General features: G+C 48.2%; 1 protein-coding gene across 1 annotated transcript; it reads left to right on the plus strand.

Annotated features, from left to right (window-relative positions):
• Positions 1 to 3,436: 3,436 nt before the first annotated feature.
• TMEM45B (transmembrane protein 45B) lies at positions 3,437 to 17,484 on the plus strand. Its single transcript, XM_073657453.1, has 6 exons — positions 3,437 to 3,592; positions 9,885 to 10,076; positions 12,813 to 13,025; positions 15,402 to 15,586; positions 15,697 to 15,842; positions 17,020 to 17,484. Exons 2-6 carry the CDS (start codon positions 9,893 to 9,895, stop codon positions 17,135 to 17,137), a joined length of 846 nt encoding a protein of 281 aa, XP_073513554.1. The 5' UTR covers positions 3,437 to 3,592; positions 9,885 to 9,892; the 3' UTR covers positions 17,138 to 17,484.
• The last annotated feature ends 319 nt before the right edge of the window (positions 17,485 to 17,803 follow it).

Consider the following 17,803-nt stretch of genomic DNA (forward strand, 5'->3'; position numbering starts at 1 on the left):
GGACCCTGTGCGCAGTATGGGGGGGAACGGGGCGGACCCTGTGCGCAGTATGGGGGGGAACGGGGCGGACCCTGTGCGCAGTATGGGAGGGGACATGCCAGCAAAATAAGGACCCGGATGGGGGACCATGTCTGCAATATGGAGACCATGTCTGCAATATGGGGGACCATGTCTGCAATATGGGGGACCTGTAGGGGAGACCAAGTCTGCAATATGGGGGGACCTGGATGGGAGACCATGTCTGCAATATGAGGCACCTGGATGGGAGACCATGTCTGCAATATGGGGGACCAATAGGGGAGACCAAGTCTGCAATATGGAGGACCTATAGGGGAGACCAAGTCTGCAATATGGGGGGACCTGGATGGGAGACCAAGTCTGCAATATGGGGGACCATGTCTGCAATATGGGGGGACCTGGATGGGAGACCATGTCTGCAATATGGGGGGACCTGGATGGGAGACCATGTCTGCAATATGGGGGGACCTGGATGGGAGACCATGTCTGCAATATGGGGGGACCTGGACGGGAGACCATGTCTGCAATATGGGGGGACCTGGACGGGAGACCATGTCTGCAATATGGGGCACCTGGATGGGAGACCATGTCTGCAATATGGGGCACCTGGATGGGAGACCATGTCTGCAAGATGAGGACCAGTTCAAAAGGTGTATAGAAAATAAAATGGTATCACTAAAAATGTCACTTTGTCCTGCAAATAATGCGGCCCCCCAAATTAAATATTTTTCCGTGTGCGGCCCATATGCCCAGCTGAGTTTGAGACCCCTTCCTTATGCAATCGTTTATTTCTGTAGTCATCCATGAATCACTTAGGCGTTAGTTAGAGTTAAGACATTTTAGTATAAGCACGTGGAGAAAATATTCTAAGGCTGTGTGCCCACGTTGCGTATTACAAGCGTATATGCTGAGGAATTTCCGCAGCGTAAACGCTTGTAAAACACATGTATATCCGCATCCCATGGTCCCCAATGGCATTCCGCAATGTCAATGCCCATGCTGCGGATTTTTCCGCAGCGTATATGTTCATTAATTTTGCGTTTCCGCATGCGGAATCAATGTGCGGATGTTACCCGGGTGTGGAGGACGGGAGACTCTCATCCAGACCTGGGTACCAAAGAACCTGTAAAAAAAAGAAAAAATAAAGTTTATACTTATCTTCTGATGTCTTCCCGGTGTTTTCCCGCCATCACGAGGTGTGTGAAGGACCTGCCACGTCATTGAGTCATGTGACCCATCACATGACTCAATGACATCACCGAAGGTCCTGCACACAACAGCGTGAGCCGCTCAAGACTCCGGACGGGGCAGAGAATGCTTCGGTAGGTGAGTATAAAGTTTATTTTTTTATTTTTTACCATTCTGATTCTTTTTTTTTTTTTAACTAACTTGGTCACACTATATCTGCCGGTTGCATGGATTTATATAGTGTGACCAAGTTGTCAAGCACTTTTCTAACTGATGCTAAAATCACAACCCGCATGCGGAAATGCATCGAAAGACGCTGCAAAGACGCCTCACAAACGCTTCTACCTGGCGGGAAAACCGCATGTAAAATCCGCATGTAATATCCGCATGCGATTTTCCCGCAAGGGAGAAGTGTTAAAAATATGCTTCAGTTCCGCAACGTGGGGACATAGCCTAAAACCCTCTCATTCAAAGACTATAGAATTAATCACATACAATTCTTAGAATACTCTTCAAATAAGGAGAGTTTTTTGAAGCAGTTTGCACTAGAAAACTCATCATTTTTCATCTGAAAGAAGTCAGTGTGAACATAGCCTTATAGAGCCACAGGGACTTTGATTATAGCTTAATCATGACACGTTTTGTTAAAGATCATTGTACTTGTTGTTTGCTATGTATACTCCCTTTTTCACATGTAAAGCGCCGTGGAATAAATGGTGCTATAATAATAAATAATAATAATAATAGGTGCTATAAATGCTGTGTGTATATAATATTATTTATATATATATATAATGTGTGTGTGTCTACCTGGCCATTGAATGATATCACCTAAGTTATTTCAAATGAAAACTAATTAGAGCAGATACTTCACCGTCCCCGGGTTGGAGATTTGCAGCTGGTTACCCAGAGTCTGATGGCTTTGCCCTATTGGTTGCTATATATATATATATATATATATATATATATATATATATATATATATATATATATATCCAGTATATGGTGGGATACCGTAAAGTATGTGTCTGTACTTGTGTCGCTATAGAGTGTTATATAGTGTCAGGGGAGGGCGGTACAATTATTGTATACAACGGAAAGATTGTTACATGGTAATTAAATCATCAGCGACAATCCCTGTGAGTGGTAGGTTCACCTGTTTAACTTCTTAATGACAGAGCGCACAGGTCCCATAATCATGAATGCAGCCTGAAAAAGTTTGCAAATTGTGCAGCAGATTATCTGAGTAGCCGACGTATAGAATGATAGGAAAACTTCCATAAAGTTCAGGGTAACAAACGTGCAGCGCAGCAGTTGTGGACTGAACACGGAATTATTGCCGATTTTCCACCTCCTCTTTAATAGGAAACAAACAATTTTTAATGAAATCTGCACTCAAGGTTTGTTCCCATTATTTGCTGCAGGTTTGTATGCGGCATCTCTGCGACCAAACACAGCGCCAAGTAAGACGAGACAAGTAAGACCACCGCCCCACTATCAGTATATGGCCACGGCCCTACTATCAGTATCCGGTCAGTATTTTTTCTCTGGAGTGGGAGCCAAAACCAGGTGAGGAACAATCAGAGGAAAGGTAGAATAGAAACAAGTCACCAATTCTGCATTTATCACCCACTCCTGGTTTTGGCTCCCACTCCTGAGAAAAAATACTGACCGAATACTGAGCAAATACTGATAGTGGGGCCGTGGCCTTAATCTCATTTACGTGTTACAGACTGACATTGTGCAGAGTTTAATATCCGCTGTGTGGTTTTTTTGGGGGGATTTCACTCTCTTCAAAGCAAAGGAAGAAATCTGCAGCGAATCCGCAACAAAATCGGCACAATTCACACCTTTGACTTGCACGCATGCAGTTTTGTTCCATTTTCTATTATTTAGTTATGGGGGTTTTTATTTACAGATGAAAAAACTGCAGTTAACTCCACAGCAAAATCCTTGACGGTTTGTGGTTGTACGTTGTGCAGTCAGTAAGTCTCTTCTACATAGGGCCCTGATGTAAACTTGCCTGAGGAATAAGAAAGAAGACGCTCGTGTCTGCCCCATGGTCTGGGGGCTGGCGCTGTCGTATCTACTCTGATTGTGCCCTTGTTATTTCCGTGTAGGTTTGTGTTGCTGTGTGTTCAGTCCCTCTCCCCTCTCTGCAGGTGCCCAGTGTTGCCCCCATCCTTCCCTGGGGCCCTAATATCAGGAAGACTCTCTGGGGCAGTCATGGTGTGTGACACAAGCAGAACTGGTTTTATTGCACTTATGTCATTGTGTGCAAAGGTTGTAGTCAGCGCTCACACCTCCCCCAGCCGCTTGGCATGAGGAGTGGGGAGTGTACACCTGTTCCACATCCCCTCCTGATACCTGAGCAGCGGACACACAGGTGAGAGCTTGTCCACCAATGTCTGTAATGCTTCATGTCCGGCTGTCTGCTCCCATCCTGGAATCCCAAACTTTCCAGTCACTTCCAGGAACTTTCTTTTGGATTTGTTATTCTGTCTGAGATCTCCATGTAGATCTTCCTGCATTATTGTCACTTCTCACCATCTTCTCATTATTAGTGAGGTCAATGTCCGGTGTTATGGGGGGAATTCATGTGGGTAGGTGGGAGCGACTGTGAATATGAGGGTGACCTGCTCATAGTGCTGGAGATATAACGCAGCCGGTGACATATGGCGGTCATAGACATTGGGGATGATTGGTGACCACCGATCATTACATTGGCCATTATGTTCGATCTTACTGACCTGTATGTCCAGTAATAAGGGGTGAAGACCATTAAGGTTTCTGGGTACATCAGTCGCTATAGGATGGAAATTTGAGCATGGCACCTTCTATCCAGGTGATGTCACCAGTCCGGGGAAAACGTGACAAACAGCCACTTTAGGCAACAAGTGATTGTTCTTGATTGTCTGTTTTGATGAACTTTAGACTAATGTATATTTCCACGTGTAGCGTCCAGGGTTTAACACATCTGTACAAAGGCGTATGGCAGTGACCACTGCTATGCCCCGAGCGGACCCTAATGCGACGTGCACATGGAGACTTGTGAAGGCAATAAAAAAACAATGGCCCCTTTTCTAATAGGATGTTTTGGAAGTTTTTTTTCTCCTGATGAATTTCTTTGCAGCAGTTTGGTAGGACGGCGCCTTGTGTGGAGCGAACGCCGTCACGATGCGATGGAAGAAGTGACTGCACTTAGTTTTTTTTTTTTTTTTTTTTTTTTTTTTTTTACCAGGCGCTTCTCAAAACCAAAAGGTAAAACACAAAAAACAACCACTCAAAAGACTAAACATGTGAACAGCGACAAGGATTAACATAAAAACGAACGAGAAGAGTCTTTCACATGCTTTGTGTTTTACTCGGTGTGTACACAGCCTCCAGACGCACTGGAGGGATCTAGTAATGCACATTTTACATCCGCGTCTGTTTCTTCAAGACGCTTTTCACTGTGACGCCAGAACGGCATCATAAATCCACACGAAGTGCTAAGACGGTCCCTGGTTCTGCTGAGTGGACTCGACAGGCGAGGAGATCAACTCCCCAGACAGAACATCTGTCACATCTGACAGCAGCCACTTCCATTTTGTCTCCTCCAGTCACCTCCAGAGCTGCAGTCGCTATTCTTTTCTTATATTGTGTCTTATCCTCCAGTCACCTCCAGAGCTGCAGTCGCTATTCTTTTCTTACATTGTGTCTTATCCTCCAGTCACCCCCAGAGCTGCAGTCGCTATTCTTTTCTTACATTGTGTCTTATCCTCCAGTCACCTCCAGAGCTGCAGTCCCTATTCTTTTCTTACATTGTGTCTTATCCTCCAGTCACCTCCAGAGCTGCAATCCCTATTCTTTTCTTACATCGTGTCTTATCCTCCAGTCACCTCCAGAGCTGCAGTCCCTATTCTTTTCTTACATTGTGTCTTATCCTCCAGTCACCTCCAGAGCTGCAGTCCCTATTCTTTTCTTACATCGTGTCTTATCCTCCAGTCACCTCCAGAGCTGCAGTCCCTATTCTTTTCTTACATTGTGTCTTATCCTGCAGTCACCTCCAGAGCTGCAGTCCCTATTCTTTTCTTACATTGTGTCTTATCCTCCAGTCACCTCCAGAGCTGCAGTCCCTATTCTTTTCTTACATTGTGTCTTATCCTCCAGTCACCTCCAGAGCTGCAGTCCCTATTCTTTTCTTACATTGTGTCTTATCCTCCAGTCACCTCCAGAGCTGCAGTCGCTATTCTTTTCTTACATCGTGTCTTATCCTCCAGTCACCTCCAGAGCTGCAGTCCCTATTCTTTTCTTACATTGTGTCTTATCCTGCAGTCACCTCCAGAGCTGCAGTCCCTATTCTTTTCTTACATTGTGTCTTATCCTCCAGTCACCTCCAGAGCTGCAGTCCCTATTCTTTTCTTACATTGTGTCTTATCCTCCAGTCACCTCCAGAGCTGCAGTCGCTATTCTTTTCTTACATTGTGTCTTATCCTCCAGTCACCTCCAGAGCTGCATAATTCACCCGTTGATCTTGGGAAAACAGCGTAGTTCTAGCTGATAGTGATTATTACAATAGGGGAACAGTAGAGAAAATAAGGACAAAATGTCGCTTCTCCTTCGTGAAATTGATAATTTTGGAAGTTTAGTGTTTTGTTCGCTACTAATGCAGATGTGGTAGTGACTGGAGTAATTGTGTCCAATTTTTTTTTAGTTTTTTTTTTTTATTAGCCCCCACTGTAAGATGTGAGGTTTTCTGCAGGTCTCGGCCATGCAATGATGCAGACCACCATGTTCTTCACCCCAGTTTATTTTTGGGGCTGACTCGCCACATTCGGTCTCTCTGGGGGGCCGTGTGGACTGGAGGGGGGGTCTCTCTGGGGGCCACGTGGACTGGAGGGGGGGGGTCTCTCTGGGGGCTGCGTGGACTGGAGGGGGCGGTCTCTCTGGGGGCCGCGTGGACTGGAGGGGGCGGTCTCTCAGGGGGGGCTGCGTGGACTGGAGGGGAGGTGTCTCTGGGGGGGGCCGTGTGGACTGGAGGGGGCTCACTCCATCCCTGTAGTAGTTTCTCGCTCGTTGTCGGGGAGCGTTTGTCTTTGTTTGTATTTGATCGGATCAAGCGTCTTGAAAAACCAGATTGTGGCTTGTGAGACGAGCTTGACTCACCTCCACCTGTATGGTAGGAGCACCGGTCCCAGCAGTTCCTGCCGTCAGTGTTACAAGTGTCCTATGTTATGTAAATAGAGAGAGAAACATTCCTGTTTACATAAAGTAGATGGAAATCTGTCATATTTCTGAGGGTTTGTTACAATTGTATCTGTATAACCAGTCCTCATGTCACTAAACTGCTCCAGTCCTTTGTTACATTGTATCGCAGCAGGTAGAATGGATTGCGTGCTTCTTACACATTTCCGGTTGCGCCGTAGTCACCAGATTACTGATAATTGCCGTCGTTCGCCTTTTAAATGCCGAGTTTCAAATTGCAGATGTAGATTAATCTGGGTGTGAAATATCAGCCGCAACTGTAACGAGTCCTCAGCTGCGAGATGGATTCATTTAGATATTTGTAGCATCTGGATAGAAACACTTATTCTTTGACAGCAAGCAGAGAGCTAGACAGTGTTGCAGAATTGATGCACAAAGTCTAGAACTCCTATTCTGTTATCATATATACACGGAGTATGAGCCCCCCACGGAGTATGAGCCCCCTGTTAACAGACGTATCTGGGAGCCAGTGGGCCCCAATACAAAGTCTCCAACAGGGTCCTCCACTGCCACCGGCTTCTAATAGTATTGGTCTTCTCATATGGACCAAAGGGACCTTCAAGGCCTCCTTGTGTTCCAGGGCCCGGGGGTGACTGCCGGCCCTGCCCCCACCCTCATTACGCTTCTACTCGTTAATTGATTATGTTATTGTAGTCTGAGGCCCCCCGGGATCTGTGATTTTCCAGCCTCTGAGGCCTTTCTCTCAGGGCATGTCATCTCCGCTCCTATTAATTAACCATTTTCTTTCATGTGAAGAGTAATTCTCCTCCACCTGCTGCATGTGGTGTGGGTACGGTCATACGGTGGTGTGGGTACGGTCATACGGTGGTGTGGGTACGGTCATACGGTGGTGTGGGTACGGTCATGGGGTGGTGTGGGTACGGTCATGGGGTGGTGTGGGTACGGTCATACGGTGGTGTGGGTACGGTCATGCGGTGGTGTGGGTACGATCACGCGGTGGTGTGGGTACGATCACGCGGTGGTGTGGGTAAGGTCATACGGTGGTGTGGGTACGGTCATACGGTGGTGTGGGTACGGTGATACCGCGGTCACCGAGGTGAGCGGCACATTGGCCGTCCTCTGCAGGTCCAGCACCGGTCCCATACACGAGGGACGTCCCCTGCAAATTTAAACCCCGGATCGTCCTCTTCTGGCAGGCTGCGTCGCCCATATCTGTTCCAGGAAAAACTGAGTGACAGCCGGTATTTAAAAAAAAACAAAAAAAAAACCCCACTAATAGTAACAGGAGGCCGCCTTTACAAGGGCGAGGAGCCGACACTCTGGACACCAAGAAGTGGGTTTATTTTTGGAGGATCCCTCTAGCAGAAAGTCATTATCCAAAACAAACACCCCACGTGGACGCCTGCCGCTCTCCGCTGCCACTTCCCGTCCTCATACCCCTCATTTACATGTTATTTGTGTGTTCATTTTATTTCCAGAATTCCGAGCTGCGATTGTGGGTGGAAAAAACAAACTGTTATAATCGAAACCGTCCACTGTCAGTTTCCACGTCTGACTAGATGTGATCCGTAGAGAGGTGGTAATTCCTCCCTCACCCTGGTCCTCTCTGCCCCCTGTGTGCAGGTGGGGGACGCTCTTCTCCAATGTGATTTCTCTTTGGGAAACTTATGGACACATTCAGTATTTTACATCAGTATTTGTAGCCAAAACCAGGAGAGGAACAATCAGAGGAAAAGTAGAATAGAAACTCGTCACCACTTCTGTATTTATCACCCACTCCGGGTTTCGGCTTACAAATACTGATGTAAAATACTGACCAAATACTGAGCGTGTGAACGTGGCCTTAGAATTAATAGGGGGCACTAACAAGCCGACTGTATGAAGGGTATGGAGTGAGCGCCCTCTAGTGGTGGCAGCTGACAGGGCAGATTTATTAAAACTCCCAGTATTAAAGGGCCTCTCTACCTGATAGAATATTAGACATGTATGAACTATGATTGCATGCCACTTACCAATACCCTTCTGTTAGGAATCTGATCTGTAGATCTTGGCTCCCCCCCCAGCTTGTGTTTTACTAGCCCTCTTCTGGTTATGCCAGTGATGGCGGACGGTCCTGGCGTTGCCATTGTGCTGAGCAATCAGCAGCCCCCATTACACGGCTCTGGTCACATGCGGACACTCTCCCCTGTGCATAGCACAAGCCCCCGAGGGGAGAGGCCTTTTATCTGGCCGATTGCCTTATGCAAATGACCAGGACTAGTCCAGTAGCCTCACCCTACGTACAGTACACTGATTGCTCTAAGCTTTGTAAAGGGTTAATTATCTTTCATCATTCATTGCTATCTCATGCTGGTGCAGTTCATAGGATGCTCTGATTATCAGCTAATGTTTCTTTGTAATGGTAGGGCTGCAGTCCGCACGTAGGATGGAGCTTATTCCATGTGCCTCCCCAATGTTTCACCACAATCCGCTTCATCAGGGGGGTGAGGCCGATGAGTGTCCTCTGTATTACTAAAGATTCTAAGACCTTGGTTTTGTAATAAATTACAGTGTCACACTGATATATTATAGATCAATGATCTGACCCCCTCATGGCCTTTCCCTTACATCAGGCACACTTTCTGCACTTCTCGGTGTCTTTGCCCTGGGCTGCTGGGTTAGGATTCGTACAGTAATGCATGCTGGGCAGGATCTTCTGGGGGTGCATAGTTCGGTCGACTCTTCTAGCCTTTTGTAGTTGGCACCAAATGTTCAGAATCTGACCCGCGTGGCAGCCAGGAGCAAGATGGACATTTTTTTAAGGTTCAGCGAGGGTGGTCCGCCTGTCCCTGACCCATGCTGTGGCCTTCTGGTCCGAGCAGATGGGGGATTGGTTTATTGAGGCCTCTTCTTTTGCAGTGGACATGGACGAGGTCCACTTTTAAAAAAACCAAAGTAGATGTAAACCATCGGCACTCGTCAGAATATCCAACTCTTTATTCCTTGCAAGTAGAAACGAGAGGATTGGCGATCCCACTTGGCCAACGCCGTTTCACTTGCACGCACACTTATTCAAGGCTTCATGGAAACTCATTGTTCCTCCACCTTTTAAGTACAAAAATCAATTCATTTACAAAGTATTTCATGTAATATATAAAAATATGAAATACAAGACAAGTACACATCATAAAATAAGATACCGATTCCATAAAAAAACAAACAAACAAACGGGTGTGGAGTCGGTAAGCCAAACTGGTAGTGCCAGTGAGTTTTTTTCTTTTTTGCACTTGGATGAAGGATGTCGCTCTCTTGGGCTCCCAAATAAATCTATATAATGACATAAGTATCGCTAAGCTCAGCTGCACCTTCTGAATAACGAGGCTTTGTGCTGCCTGTTCCCGGTGTCGCAGAGCCGCTCCTGTCACCGGGGGACGGGCCGATCACCTCCTCCGCTCTTATCACTTTACTGATAAGGTTTCTATTTCTTTCAGAGAAATCAATGGCGAACTTCAAAGGTCACGCGCTGCCGGGCAGCTTCTTCCTGGTGTTCGGCCTGTGGTGGTCGGTAAAGTATCCGCTCAAATATCTCAACAGCAGAAACAAGGGAAAATGTCGCAACAACAAGTGCTACCAACGCCTGGAGCTCATCGAGGGGATAATGAAGGCCGTGTTCACTCTCATAGGTGAGGGTCCTACCTGATCCCTGGGGTTCATGGTGGAGGTCACAACATGTCCGTGTTCTCCCCTGCGGATAATGAGGGGTGTAGTGAAATATACTGTTATAATAGGCAGAAACCCATTCCCCAGATAACCACGGAGGTCCAGGCACCAATGAACTCCCGAGTCCCCTGAAATCCGCTAATCCTGGGGGATCCTGACATATTTATTTGGTGACCTGATTTCGGCCCGGGGTCCGCTCTACTGTCCATCTGCACTGACTAACTGGGGCTTTTTTAATATCAGGAGCCATTATATCAGCAGATGGTAATAAGAGTGTCAGGGAACTGCCAGGGAATCACGCTGTTATCCCACCACTCCCACCAATATGTCAAGGAACTGCCGGGGGATCAGGCTGTTATCCCACCGCTTCCGCCAAATAAGTCAGGGAACCGCCAGGGGATCACGCTGTTATCCCACCGCTGCCACCAATATGTCAGGGAACTGCCGGGGATTGCGCTGCTATCCCACCACTCCCACCAATATGTCAAGGAACTGCCGGGGGATCAGGCTGTTATCCCACTGCTCCCACCAATATGTCGGAACCGCCAGGGGGTCAGGCTGTTATCCCACCGCTCCCACCAATAGGTCAAGGAACTGCCGGGGGATCAGGCTGTTATCTCACCGCTCCCACCAATATGTCGGAACCGCCAGGGGGTCAGGCTGTTATCCCACCGCTCCCACCAATATGTCGGAACCGCCAGGGGATCAGGCTGTTATCCCACCGCTGCCACCAATATGTCAGGGAATTGCCGGGGGATCAGGCTGTTATCCGACGGCTGCCACCAATATGTCGGGGAACTGCCGGGTATCACGCTGTTATCCCACCGCTGCCACTAATATTTCGGGGAACTGCCGGGTATCACGCTGTTATCCCATAGCTGCCAACAATATGTCGGGGAACTGCCGGGTATCACGCTGTTATCCCACCGCTCCCACCAATATGTCAGGGAACTGCCGGGGATTGCGCTGTTAGCACATCGTTGCCACCAATATGTCAAGGAACTGTCGGGGGATCACGCTGTTATCCCACCGCTCCCAACAGTATATGTCGGAACCGCCAGGGGGTCAGGCTGTTATCCCACCAATATGTCAAGGAACTGCCGGGGGATCAGGCTGTTATCCCACCGCTGCCACCAATATGTCGGGGAACTGCCGGGTATCACGCTGTTATCCCACTGCTGCCAACAATATGTCAGGGAACCGCCGGGGATCATGCTGATATCCCACCTCTGCCAACAATATGTCAGGGATCCACCGGGGATCACGCTGTTATTCCACTGCTGCCACCACTATGTCGGGGAACTGCCGGGTATCACGCTGTTATCCCACTGCTGCCACTAATATGGCAGGAAGTCGTCGGGGCATCACGCTGTTATCCCACCGCTGCCACTAATATGTCAGGGAACTGCCGGGGATTGCGCTGTTATCCCACCGCTGCCACCAATATGTTGGGGAACTGCCGGGGTATTTCTCTCTGCCGTTACGAGAAGATCACGAACCAACACTCGGCCGCCTCCAATCGTCAGGACAATTATGCAATTGGTTGGCGATTGATGGATGAGGCCGCAGCTGGGCCAGTTATTGGGGAACTCAGTGAGCTTATGGTATATACACCTCCAATTCCAATGCAGATATATATATTGTGTATACACACATATTCCCCGGTACGGTCACTGCCAAGCTTCCCAATAACCCACGAAAAAGAACCTGCCACCAGCTATCGTTAATACAGGCCAATTGGACACCTGTTACAGGTAGCGTATGGCTTCAGGGGTGCGGTTTACAGAGCCAGAGGAACACCGCTATTAAATTATCTATTTCATCTGAAAAGTAGGCAGTGTTTATAAAAAAAAAAAAAACATACAAAGATGACACATGGGAAGAAAACAATACGATATATACAATTACATAAAATAAAAGGGATAATAAAAGAAAAAGTACTAAATCTGATGTTGCAGAGTTGGCTTGGAGCAACTCCTTAGAGCTACTGCCAGAACCACAGAGTACTGTGTCTTCCAGGACTGACAAATGATAAAAACGTAAACTCTGATTTTATTAGGTCAAGACTATGCCTACATACCTCCCCTTGATGAGCTCAAAATGGGGGATGGTCAGGGGATGTGCTAGGTCTTTAGAAAATTATGAGATCCCAATCTTTCAGGATATTTTTGCACCTGGAGGTCCCAGGTGGGAGTTATTAATGCCATATTTCCTATCACGATGTTTGCTTTTTTTTTAGATAGGGGACATGGCATATATATCGTCATCCATCTGTCCGATATTAATTTGGAGGGGCTAGGCCGGCCTCACAGTGATGTGAGTGAATGAGTTATGTTCGTCACGACATCAAAAATATATCTCCCATAAATATCGGATCTATGCAAACCACAATATTCATAGCTGGACACTGGCTTTGAACAGAGGAAGCTGCTGTACTTCTCCACCTCTGAGTATACGTATCCTAGACTTGGTGGATGGCTCACCGTGGATATCCTGCTGTAATTACCTGTTCACATCAGGAGGTCCTAGTTCAATAGGGATTACAGTGCAAGCCTTTGTTCCCTTCCCCAGTTATAAGTAAGCCAATCCACAATGAGTCCCCTCTCGAGAGGTCTCTGTCATAGAAGTAATTGTAAAATACATAAAGTGATATAAAACCAAGCACAGGTCTCAATCCTCTCTGGTCTCTCCCCGTGTAGGGATGCTGGCCGAGCAGTTTGTCCCGGACGGCCCTCACATGCATCTGGTGAGTGGTGAGGAGCACGGCTGGGTGAAGCTCATGAACTGGCAGCACACCACCATGTACCTGTTCTACGGGCTCTCCGGAGTGGTGGACATCCTGACGTACTTCCCCCTGAACATCCCACGAGGTCTGGACCGCCTGTCCTTGGCTCTGGCTGTCTTCATTGAAGGTAAGAAATCAGTCATTTATGGCATATTCTGCTGATATTTCGTATAGGACTGAGATGGGAATGTGACAATGACGTTATCGCTCCAGAGCTGCATTCACAAGGCTGAAGCTTTCCCGTCTCACACTGCAGATAAATTGCTGTTTTTAAGGGTCTTTTTGGACAGTGTTTATGTGCGTCAATCATCGCGAATGTGCAGACAGGCACCTGACGCCAATCCTTCATCCCCAAATAGTTTTCATCATTGTCAGCAGCACATCCTTGTTCACACGTGGCCATGTGCTGCCGACCATTCCATTTACAGAAGTTGTATATTGTGTAAGCGCTGGTCTGTGACGGCATATCTAAAGCGGGAGCAGCGTCATGGGGGGGTGGACATCCTAGGGCAGGGGTATCTAATAGAAGGAGAAGCAGGAGCCTTGTCATGGGGGGACGGAGGACCTGAGATTATAAGGCTGGGGTAGCTAATAGAAGGAGAAGCGGGAGCTGCGTCATGGGGGGACGGAGGACCTGAGATTATAAGGCAGGGGTATCTAATAGAAGGAGAAGCGGGAGCTGCGTCACAGGGGGACGGAGGACCGGAGATTATAGGGCAGGGGTAGCTAATAGAAGGAGAAGCGGGAGCTGCGTCATGGGGGGACGGAGGACCTGAGATTATAGGGCAGGGGTATCTAATAGAAGGAGAAGCGGGAGCTGCGTCATGGGGGGACGGAGGACCTGAGATTATAGGGCAGGGGTATCAAATAGAAGGAGAAGCGGGAGCTGCGTCATGGGGGGACGGAGGACCTGAGATTATAGGGCAGGGGTATCTAATAGAAGGAGAAGCGGGAGCTGCGTCATGGGGGGACGGAGGACCTGAGATTATAGGGCAGGGGTATCAAATAGAAGGAGAAGCGGGAGCTGCGTCATGGGGGGGACGGAGGACCGGAGATTATAGGGCAGGGGTATCTAATAGAAGGAGAAGCGGGAGCTGCGTCATGGGGGGACGGAGGACCGGAGATTATAGGGCAGGGGTATCTAATAGAAGGAGAAGCGGGAGCTGCGTCATGGGGGGACGGAAGACCTGAGATTATAGGGCAGGGGTCTCTAATAGAAGGAGAAGCGGGAGCTGCGTCATGGGGGGACGGAGGACCTGAGATTATAAGGCAGGGGTATCTAATAGAAGGAGAAGCGGGAGCTGCGTCACAGGGGGACGGAGGACCTGAGATTATAAGGCTGGGGTATCTAATAGAAGGAGAAGCGGGAGCTGCGTCATGGGGGGACGGAGGACCTGAGATTATAAGGCAGGGGTATCTAATAGAAGGAGAAGCAGGAGCTGCGTCATGGGGGGACGGAGGACCGGAGATTATAGGGCAGGGGTATCTAATAGAAGGAGAAGCGGGAGCTGCGTCATGGGGGGACGGAGGACCGGAGATTATAGGGCAGGGGTATCTAATAGAAGGAGAAGCAGGAGCCTCGTCATGGGGGGACGGAGGACCTGAGATTATAGGGCAGGGGTATCTAATAGAAGAAGCAGGAGCTGCCTCATGGGGGGACGGAGGACCTGAGATTATAAGGCAGGGGTATCTAATAGAAGGAGAAGCGGGAGCTGCGTCATGGGGGGACGGAGGACCTGAGATTATAAGGCAGGGGTATCTAATAGAAGAAGCGGGAGCTGCGTCATGGGGGGACGGAAGACCTGAGATTATAGGGCAGGGGTATCTAATAGAAGGAGAAGCGGGAGCTGCGTCATGGGGGGACGGAGGACCTGAGATTATAAGGCAGGGGTATCTAATAGAAGGAGAAGCGGGAGCTGCGTCATGGGGGGACGGAGGACCTGAGATTATAAGGCTGGGGTATCTAATAGAAGGAGAAGCGGGAGCTGCGTCATGGGGGACAGAGGACCTGAGATTATAAGGCAGGGGTATCTAATAGAAGGAGAAGCGGGAGCTGCGTCATGGGGGACGGAGGACCTGAGATTATAAGGCAGGGGTATATAATAGAAGGAGAAGCAGGAGCCTCGTCATGGGGGGACGGAGGACCTGAGATTATAAGGCTGGGGTATATAATAGAAGGAGAAGCGGGAGCTGCGTCATGGGGGGACGGAGGACCTGAGATTATAAGGCAGGGGTATCTAATAGAAGGAGAAGCGGGAGCTGCCTCATGGGGGGACGGAGGACCGGAGATTATAGGGCAGGGGTATCTAATAGAAGGAGAAGCTGGAGCTGCGTCATGGGGGGGACGTAGGACCTTATATTATTAACAGTTTGGATGATTCAGGGGGCCTGTTCTCTTCTGTATAAAGCTTTCTCTGTGCTGCATTCTCCTAATCTGATGTACCCCTGTAATTCACAAATTTGGGTAGTCTTGGATCTTACAGGTGAGTGACTTTTCTTGCAGGCCTCCTCTTCTATTATCACGTCCACAACCGTCCACCTCTTGACCAGCACATTCACTCGCTGCTTCTCATCGCCGTGTTCGGAGGGTCTGTCGGGATTATGATTGAAGTCTTCTTGAGGGATAACATCGTCCTGGAGTTGTTCCGCTCCAGCCTGGCAATGCTGCAGGGGTCCTGGTTCTGGCAGGTGGGTTACGTTTGCCGAATCACATGCTGCAGCTGCTGTGGTGGATCTGGCTAGGCTTCAGCCGCTGCGGTGGATCCAGCTATGCTTCAGCCATTCCACTCTTTTTGTAGATTGCATTTGTGCTGTACCCCCTTGGAGGAGCCTCCGAGTGGGACCAGAAAGATCACGACAATATCATGTTCATCACCATGTGCTTCTGCTGGCACTACGCCGTGTCCTGGACGATTATCGCCATTAATTACACTTTGGTGTATTGGTAAGTGTGAAGCATTAGTATTATGTTGTCATCTTCCGGACACAGAATCTATCATCACTCCCATCATCTGTCCCTAGGAACACAAAGTCTGACCATGGCCTCATGGCTCCGGCAGGACTCTGGTCAGTACTTTGCATTAGTATTTGTAAGCCAAAGCTCCATGGAAAGACTCGCACGTCTTCTGGGTTTGGATTACAAATGATGCAAAAGAAAAAGATGAGACTATTGTTTTCTGAATGCTTAAATCGCACACACTACCACTCCTATCATCTCTATATAAGTGCTCTCAATCTGGTCTTCCCATCTCTATCACAATAAATCACTCCCACCATCCTTCACCCTCCATAAGCTTCCTAGATAAAAAAAAGAAAACCCCCTGATATTTAGTGATCAATCAGTCGCGGGAACCAGAGCTAATAAATCTACTGGCAGCAGCGGATCCCGACAATCGTACTTACCCCATCCACGATTGGGCGGCGGCTGATCACGTAACTACCGCGGTGGCGCATGCAGCTCTGCGCTAATTTTGATGCATTTGAATAAAGAGGGTTTTTTTTTCTAATATTTTTGTGACCTTTTAATGGAGTCCATGCGAAGCTGAAGTTTTATATCCACACAGTTGGATCCCTTCGTTTTGCTTCGTCCAGGGTCGGCGACTATCACAGATCTGGAAAGAGCGCAGCTCCGGAGCACATAATTCCTTGCTGAGCGTAGTAGATGCAATAGAAAAACATCGGCCTCGTGGCCATTGCCGCAGATGTATCCGGACTCCGCTCTGAGCTGCTCCCTTCACAGGGGACGGGTGGGTTTGTGCAGTCATTGTGTCTGGACCCCCTCCAATTTACATGCAAATAAAAAGGACACCCCCAGTATGAAAGGTTTGGCTGCTCTTTTCGGGAATGTTCACACTGGGAGGATTTTGGAGCAGATTACTGCTTGAAGTACTTACTATCCAGAGGAAAATCTGTACCTATAGTGCACACGGTGCTGTTTTTTCTGAAAAAAATAAATGACATCTTGGGGTATTTCTGCCAGTAAATACTTCCCAAATTTGAAGCAGAAATAAAAGTCCCATACTCCAAAAACAGTGTAAAAAAAAATTTCATGGGGATTCTTAATGTTGATGGAAGAGCAGAGATTTCTAGGACTTCAGTAATGGAAACTCTTTGTGTTTCAGGTGTGTGAGAAGGAGACGTGTTCTGGGTGGAGACGTGACCATCGGCATCAGAAAGCTGAACTCCAATAACCCCGGCGAGGCGCAGGCCGCTCTGCTCGCTGCCTCCGATGAGGAATGAGTATAGGGGCTCATTCACATGACGAGGTTTATCATCCTCGTGCCAACTGTTATCAGATCTCACGGATCATAGAGTCTAATGGCACGATCCGCACATCCGCGTCAGGTCTGTAAAACTGCGCATCTCCGAATCTACAAAAGCCAAACATCAGTGAAATCCTGCTGACACCGGTGGTCCTGGTATTTGTCCCCTGCGCTCGGGGCGGCCGCTGCTCTGCAATGAACGCTTTCTACTCAGGCCAAGTGTGAATGCGTCCAGTATGGACAAGGCACTGTCGCGTCATCTGCCTATTTGAGATCAGTATGTAGATTAATTTATTAAACAGTTTCCAATGTTTTATATAGGAACTTCTCCTCCGGCAGTAATTGGAGATATTTTGTATTTTTTTTGCAAGATGAATCACATCGCTGCAGAGGCGACTCTGTAACTACTCTTAAACACATGGGATATTATACCAACAATCCGGGATACAAAGTGGTGAATAACCACTGGATCCCAAACATCAGGTTCATCCTCCCACTCATCAGCAAAGAATTGTCTACTGCCAAGCGTGACAAGACGCAATGATCCATCCACCCCAGCAGGGCTGTGTATGATGACGGGTCAGACAAGTAGCAGGGCGTAAGGCAAACCAATGGGGTCTATTACCTGACCCCACATACGGTC

Source organism: Phyllobates terribilis, unplaced genomic scaffold, assembly GCF_046119375.1.
Source record: "Phyllobates terribilis strain yellow unplaced genomic scaffold, ASM4611937v1 Scaffold_12__6_contigs__length_324123572, whole genome shotgun sequence".
Lineage (NCBI taxonomy): Eukaryota > Metazoa > Chordata > Amphibia > Anura > Dendrobatidae > Phyllobates > Phyllobates terribilis.

Coding starts and splice junctions, on each gene's coding strand:
- TMEM45B (XM_073657453.1), top strand. CDS start 9,893: ATGGCGAACTTCAAAGGTCACGCGCTGCCGGGCAGCTTCTTCCTGGTG. Junction 15,587..15,696: donor AGGGGTCCTGGTTCTGGCAG/GTGGGTTACGTT, acceptor CTCTTTTTGTAG/ATTGCATTTGTGCTGTACCC. Junction 15,843..17,019: donor AATTACACTTTGGTGTATTG/GTAAGTGTGAAG, acceptor TTTGTGTTTCAG/GTGTGTGAGAAGGAGACGTG.